At 35.7% G+C, this 8,335-nt stretch overlaps 2 protein-coding genes across 2 annotated transcripts in view; both read right to left on the reverse strand.

Moving 5' to 3' along the window:
* Positions 1–8,335, reverse strand: part of LOC107738859 (probable assembly chaperone of rpl4) — a 74,823-nt gene that overhangs the window by 63,953 nt on the left and 2,535 nt on the right. The gene's annotated exons all lie outside the window — the stretch shown is intronic.
* The window catches only part of LOC107738871 (probable assembly chaperone of rpl4), a 20,615-nt gene continuing 12,824 nt past the window's right edge, over positions 545–8,335 (reverse strand). The window contains exon 8 of the mRNA XM_016550773.1: positions 545–736. Coding sequence (XP_016406259.1) covers positions 545–736 — 192 coding nt within the window. The remainder of the gene's footprint in view (positions 737–8,335) is intronic.

The following is an 8,335-nucleotide window of genomic DNA, read 5'->3' on the forward strand; positions in this document are numbered from 1 at the left end:
TCAAATAATGAGAAAGAACCAAATTGCCTATCACAGCTATGCTGATGATACCCAGATTAACCTTGCCTTATCACTAAATGACTACAGCCCCATTGACTCCCTCTGCAAATGCATTGATTAAATTAACAGTTGGATGTGCCAAAATTTTCTTCAGTTAAACAAGGAGAAACTTCCAGAAGAGATCAGATGTGCTAAAACATTAGTCACATTTAAATGCAGACTCAAAACTCATCTGTTTAGCTGTGCATTTATTGAATGAGCACTGTGCGAAGTCCGAACTGATTGCACTGTATTTTATGCATGTATAATCATTTTCTATTTTTAACTTTCTTAAATTAATTTTAAATCAATTTTTAAATCTTCAAAATTTTTAAATTCCTTGTTTTATTTTTGTGATTATTATTTTTTTCTTATGATTATTTTACTTTTTTTTATGTAAAGCACTTTGAATTACCATTGTGTATGAAATGTGCTATATAAATAAACTTGCCTTGCCTTGATGAAAGGAGCAGACTCAGGGGCTGGAGCCGACACTGGAGCAGACTCAAGAGAGCGGATCCGGGTTGAAAACAGTCTCTTCCTCATGCTTCTCTTTTGGTTTGAGGTTAAGGAGATTGGAGCTGGCATCACAGGGCTTGACAGTGGAGCAGCCGGCGGGCTTGAGAGTGGAGCGGCCGGTGGGCCTGAGAGTGAAGCTGTTTCTGGGCTGAGGACTGGAGAGGAACTCGGGAGAACTCTGGGAAGCACAGGTGGAACGTAGGGAGCGGGCTCATTTGAACGGTATGTGGAGGGTGCCGGCGGATGGTGAACTGAAGCACCCACATGCTTCCGGATGGGAACATGACAATTGTCTACATCAACTAAGAACTCCAAGCCAGTTAAATAGAGGATGCAATTAATAAAGTCAGCTACGGGTCTATAACAGTCATCAGGATAAAAGACATCATCGTGAAATGTGCTATATAAATAAACTTGCCTTGCCGTGATTTTGCCAAGTCAAACATGATCTTTTGTTGATCCTGGAACAATATTACTCTCCAAAAACATTGACCTAATCCTATCCCTACCGCTAAACCTAACCCTACCCATAATTTATCCTAAAAATCAGAGGGGAATGATAGCTGAATAACAAGGGTGCAGAAGCACCTAAAGTTTAGATATTTTTACTTTAAACTGATACTTTTCGCAATGTCTTTACTTTTACTTTTTGTCAATACAATTGTCTGAGATGAATGTGTCACTGACAGAACATATTAAAAATAATCACAATATTTAATCATTAGACTTGGATTAATATTGGCTATATGGACACTCATAAGATGTCTATATGATAAGCACAGGTAAAAGTAAAACAAAGATAACAGATAAAAATAGATGGAAATACTTTAATAGAAATTTCACAACTCACAACTGTTAAAGAGATAGATGATAACTATTTGCATCATAACCTCTGGATATATTGGATAAGTCAAATAGAATTAGATGGTCAGGCTGGTTATCCCCAGAAGAAGATTCCCTAAATACAGCATTATACAGGAAAAACAAATTTTTCCGCATTGGCCGCAATTTAATAGTAGCCATGCATTCTGACAAAACTGATTTTTTTGCAAGCAAAACATAAACTGCATATATTTCATTATATTATAGTAGGCATTTTCCAGTGCATAAATGTGCTGGGTTCTTGAAATCATGAAAATAATGTTCTCGCAACACTGACTAGCTGAAGCTGCCACAAGAATGATACAGTCCTGAGCCCTTCACTAGCAACTTTCTGCTGGTTCATGAGCCGAGAAGTGAAAGGCAGCAGACAGGGGAAAAAATAAGTCCATTTCACACTATTAAAAACATCCAAAAAGAAATCAGATACTGGTATAACTTTTACAATATTAGAATGATATTTTTGCGATTTATACCAAAGAAGGTATTCTGTTAGAATGCACAGCTACGTTTAAAAAAGCCTGTCAAAATGATGCTTTCAGTGTAGTTAAGCCATCCACCAGTGGCTAACTGAACCAATCTTAGACTTATAAACCTGACACCACAGTCTCTTGTGGGTCTCATTGGCCCATGTCGTCCCTGCTTTTGGTCAGCTGGAAATAGAGGCCCTGTCCTGTCTATACATACCTGACCCAATGCAGTGCAAATGCGGTAATATAAAGCTGGACTGACAGCACATAAAACGGCACTGGGAAAGATTTAAAGCAGGCTTGCGTTCCCGGCCCAGCCAGAACATTTCCTGGATGAGAAAATGTCCGGGAAAAAGCTAATGGCCCATCTCAAGTCTGCTGGGAGTATGTGAAAAGGTTACCACACACACGGTTAACCTCGTTCATATGACCTTATGACAAGACACATTCTTCTGATCTCCGAATATGACTTATGAGGGTGTTCCACCACGCGCATGAGCACATACACACATTTGCACGTGTGTGCATCCATGCGAGAACACAGAGGAACACATTAATCATGAATAGTGTCATTAGCCTAAAATGTCCCACAATGCTAAGGCCTGCAAATGTACAGGCTAATAACACTAAAATGTCCCACAATGCAGCAGGCCTACACATTTGCAGTCTAACACACACACACTGTCCATTTCATCTCCTTTGATCGCTTTATCCCTGCCTGGGCTCTAGTGTTAATAAGTAAACAAGCTTTCTTCCCCAGCAATCACTGGAGACATGGCAGACAACGAAAAATTAATGATTAGAGTCGGCTCGTTTTAGTAACGAGGCTTTGCTGGGACCGAATATTCAAATGAGAATTTATGACTCATCAGCAGCTTCTAATTAAGCCCGACCGTTGCATTATTTATCAGCTGTTTACCACAATCACTGACAGTGTGTTTGTCTCTGGATAGGACTGTATTTTATGCATCTACCTAGCAAAACAATTTAAAATCATCAAGACAGTCAAAGTCGAAGCTTTCATATTTATATCACATGAATTTAATTAACTTCAATATTTACATGTTATGTAATCTTACAGTGAAACGAAAGCTGATGTTTAAGTGTGGTTGTACATTACACAAAACATGAAAAAAATCCTGGCACAAACTGCAAAACCTTTTTTCCCCCCTAAGTATATTTCATCTGAAAATGAAGCTTTGATGAAACTCATTTACTCACCCACATCATTCCAAAGTTATGAACAATAATAATAAAAAAAAGTTTATTCTGCTCTCCAAAGACGACAAAAAAAGCATCATGCTCATGCACAAATTTCACTCTGTTCCTCACAAAAATGCACAGTATATAACATTTTATAACTTAGGAAATAGGATTCTTTCATTATGTATACAGCATTAAACTAAAATTTAAGAGATACAAATCATACATATTAAGGACTATGAATGATTTTGCATTATATATCATGTGCACATCTAAAATCCAACAAGAACCTTATATTATATATTATTGAATACTGATTAACGATTAATGATTTTATTAAGAATAGAAGACTTTAAATGGGCAGGTCAGTGTAACTCAATGACTGTAAAGGCCTTGCTCTCTTCAAATATTTGATGCTCCTTAAACTGAAATTCAAAGTTAAGAGCTCCCTGAAGAAAGTTCTGATTAAAGATATATGTTGAACAAACAGCCTCTGGCATCTTTAGGTCAAAGTGCTTGAACACTAAATGCGTGTGTGAGTTTTCACATCAAATGGTGCATCACACAAGGCTCTCAGCTCTCTCCAAAGCTTTAAAGTCATATCAAATAACTGTTTGATTTGTGCTCAATAATTCAGTGTCAGTGCCTGATGAACATTTCATTCTTTTCATTAGCTAAAAGTTCCTCTAACCGCTATTAAAAGTGTCAGCCAATCACTCCAGCTTAGAGCTGTGGAGAACGCATTATCTCAATTAGAGAGAAGCTCAGAGTGGCATTAGACTGGGAGTGAGCTTATGAGTCCTGCATGAAGGGATAGAAACACGACTCCAGGGTCACTGCGGAGACGCTTCAGAAATCTCTCTCTTTATAGTTCGCACTGCGGGCAGAGGTGAAAAAGTGTTATACTTGGTTTCATTTAGTTTAGTTATGAGCAGATAATTCAAACACCACCACAGCACTTCATCTAAAAAGAGAAACTGAAAGAGTAATAAAAAAATTTTTTTTTTTAAATACAATAATTAAACCAGCCTGTTCAAACCAAGTGATGAGACTAAATAAAAATAATCAAACAATATATATTCAAAAACAAAAGGAAAAATAATAAAATACTCTGAAAAAGTAAACCTGAATGAAAATTAAAAATTGTACTTGCCCTCCAAAAATATTTTCTTATTTATTATTTTTTTATTTTCCTCTATTATTTTCTAATTGTATACTCTTATGTGAAAAATAAACTCGAAATATATATTTTATATCTATACTATTTTGTCTAAATATTTATTTTGAAATTTGCTAAAATAATTGTATTAAATGTTACTAAATTATTAGTGTTTTTAAAAATTTACTTTTAGCATTAGATGATGGGCATTAGGGTAATCTAAATGTAAAAATCACACATGCATGCATATTTTTTTCACACATTTTTCAAAAAGTTACATATATTGTAAACACTGGGAGGCATTTACCAGGTGGTTTTAACTTGAAAATCTGATTTTCAGCAACTTGCTGTAAATGTGTGTAATTTCTGCATCTCTAACAGATAAAATATTGACAATTTCAAACAATTTCCCATCACCTGCCGTTGGAAACAAAACAACAACCAAAACAACAATTCCACCTCAAAATTATATCATGGTTGAGCCAATGTTGCTGTATTGGGCTGGTCGACAAACACAGAGACCTAAATCAAAACAATCTGTCTGTAATCAAACGCAGATGCAATTCTATTACGCAACCTTATTAGATCATGCCAGCAATCACATCAGCAGTTTGCAAGGAGCTACAAACACTCAGATTCATCTCACACTGGACGGATAGGAATACAAACAAGAAAAAAAAGACTACATGTTCTCAATAAATGAAAACTCGACAACACAGTTTAACAACCTAAGAAACAAAAAGTGAACACCAAAGATGACCTCAGCCTTAACACACACACGGCTTCCTCGCTTCTAAAAATACTCCTCATTCCACTTTTTTAGCCTCCTGAGACTGACGCGAAGGAAGAGAGTATCTTCCCAAATTATCATTCTTATCAGAGCCGGTCTGAAGTACTGATGACTCTCTCGCCGAGCTCCGACACACACACACACACACACACACACACACACACAACAAAAGACCGGAATGAGAAAGAGATGGAAAAAAAGAGAGAACATTATTCGTACCCAGTGAAGATGAGGAAATGTGTTAAAGCCTTAAAGCCAGCTTAGTCTCTAAGAGACTTTCATATGCTCCTTCACTCAGAGGAAAATCACTATAGAAGCCACATCTATAGCTAACACAATGTTAATCCTGCATAAAGGTGTCCTGACATCAACAAAACCCTAGAGTAAGAAATTCTGACATGTACAAATCACATCACAGAGTAGCATGGCATAGCAAACAAGGTTGTAGGTTCAAACCACACAAAAAATGTTACGTGAATTCTACTGTGTCCTGTATTAAGTACTTTAAATCACTTCCAAAGGGCCAGTTAACTGACAAACTATTTGACAGTAGCATGCCCTAGAGAAGAATTGTTGAATTTGTTTTCTTTGCACACAAAAAGTATTCTCTGAGCTTCATAAAATTAAGGTTGAATACTATTTTAACGTTGTCTTCACTACCTTTATGGGCCTTAAATGTAGTAGTTGCACTGCTGTCTATGCAGGGGTCAGAAAACTCTTTTGATTTCATCAAAAATATCTTAATTTGTGTCCCGAAGATGAATGAAGGTCTTACTGGTTCGGAATGACATAAAGGTGAGTAATTAATGACAGGTTTTCATTTTTGGGTGAACTATCCCTTTAAGAAAATGGTGACTAATTTTTCATTTTTTTAAACTCACATAAATATGCTCCACAAAGGATTTGGTCAGAAAAGCCACAATTTGGATCAATCTAAATTAATTCCATTGAGTTACAGATTTTAAAAAAAGTGAAATCTGAAAACAAATGATGTGAGAACCTTTCTTAGCCATTTTGGTGCATTAGGTTTAACCAATTTAGGTTCAACCAAAACCAACCCAAACTAACATACGGTATAATATTTTGTTACGTAATGCAAAGACATTCATAAATTTAAGCGTGGCCTAGGTATCCAGATACTTTTTGGGGTTACTGCCAGTGTTCACAGACAAAAAGTGAAAAGTCCAGGTTTATTTAAAGTAGTGCGCTGGTGTCTGGTCATTAGCTCCAAAAGGCTAATTAGCACAGGGGTCTCTGTGTGTGTATAACCTTGTGTGTTGGTCCCTAGGGTTTGAGTTTCTTTTAAAAATCTCCCTCTTTAAAGATAATTAAGTCCTCCGCTACTGACATTAAACAGCACCTTCGTCACTTTTAAAGGGCAAGACTTCCTTCTCCTCCCAAATATTGCATTTCATACAACTATATCTCTTTCCGCTCTCTCCATTCCTCCCACTCGTCCTACTGCCTGTGTCTCTCTTCCTCTCCTCCCTCTGTTCAGCCCACTAGCAAAGCAAGACATCAATCTTGTGCCGTCACAGAGTGTGTCAGGCTTTGACCCAGCTGGAGTGGAGCAGGAAAAGGCCTTGCTAAAATTGAGTTAGCTCATACAGCATGCGCTGCCACTACACACACACACACACACACACACTCTCCTGAGTCCTCAAAACTCATTTTGAATTGCCACTGTCTGACAGTTACATACATAGCCAACAAAACTAATATTGAATGTGTTCATGCAGGACATTACAGCACAAGGACACACACATATTCTATATATAATCTATAAAGCAAGCAAACGTTTTACCCCTGTAATAAGAACAGAGCCTTTCTTCCTTCAAAGGATAACATGAAATTTAAAAAAAAAACTCACTATTTCAAAGTATTGCAACATTTCACCTCAATATACTTTGTCAGAATATTAAAAATAATGATAATTTTGTTAAATTGTTCATGTTTTAGAAAAAATGAGTTCAATATTTTTGGGTAAAAAAAGAGATTTAGGTTAATACATACTCACACAAGATTATTTCTATCTGACCAAACCTGAACTCAGAAATAGCTACAAATATAGCAATTTCCAATACAGATGAAAGAGAAATTAGTAAATAAAGTACCAATATATAGGCCTAAATCACAGTAATTACTGTACACTAAATATAAATAACCATAATATTAGTGCACTGTAAAAATGCTTGCAATTTTTTCAGAAAAAATAATGTTACCTTACTATGTACAGTGAAAAACTATTAATACTTTAACATTACATTATATGCAATTTTAGTGGAAAATACTGTCAAAATTGTGGTTTTTGAAAGTAAAAACTATGGATTACTATTTAATTATTGGTGAAAGAAACCAATAAGGTGTGAGCACAATTGTTTTTTTTTTTTCTTTACATTTTTTGGTATTATTTTTTATATATATATTTTTTTTTTTAAGTAGTCGACTATTATTATTACTATTAGCATTTGCGACTGAAAACTACTGCGTGAGACTATGAAAAAATATTTAGGAGCACCTGTGCGACTGACCCGATCAGCATATTTGTGTTTGCGCTGAGGAAGCTTCAATGGTTTCTAACATACTTACAACGTGTTTTTGCAGCGTTGAGTAATGTATCATCACAGACGTATCCTCTCATTATAACAAACAAAGTGTAGACAGTGTAAATAAGAGATTCATTGTGCAGTGTAAGGAGCCTCGTTGATTATAATGGAGTTTTGTGAGATCGCGATGAACTAAGATGAGTGACAGCTTTTAATGATTATTAAGGGAGTTTGCAAATGTGCTATTCATTTCAAACAGTTCATTAAACAAGAAGTTAATAAATTACTTATATTGTCTGACTACAACACTATTGCCTTACTTTGCTCTATTTCGTCAACGAAAATAGTTTCAAACAAAGCAACAGCTGAGCCGCTGCGCATCTCCATTCAAACACAGTGGTGTTTCGTTTATGAATGAACTGCGTTTTTAAACAAATCTAGTGAGTCAATGATTCAATTACAAGACAGTCATGTACTTCGTTCCTGAATGAATCAGCCGTTCAAACGAATTAAATAAATGAATGATTCAGTGATAAAATCAGTGACTTGCCGCCACCTGCTGGCAGTTTTAGTTAAATTTTTAAAGTATCTTTTCTGTTATTTAAATCATTTAATATTTCTATATTCAAAATTGCATACTTAAAACATTAACCTCAACATGAATTTACGAATTTAATTGCACTCATGCGACCTCTGAGCCTCATTAAACGTCTGAAAATACACCTACAAG

This window comes from Sinocyclocheilus rhinocerous, unplaced genomic scaffold (assembly GCF_001515625.1).
Source record: "Sinocyclocheilus rhinocerous isolate Xijiao unplaced genomic scaffold, SAMN03320098_v1.1 scaffold2059, whole genome shotgun sequence".
NCBI lineage: Eukaryota > Metazoa > Chordata > Actinopteri > Cypriniformes > Cyprinidae > Sinocyclocheilus > Sinocyclocheilus rhinocerous.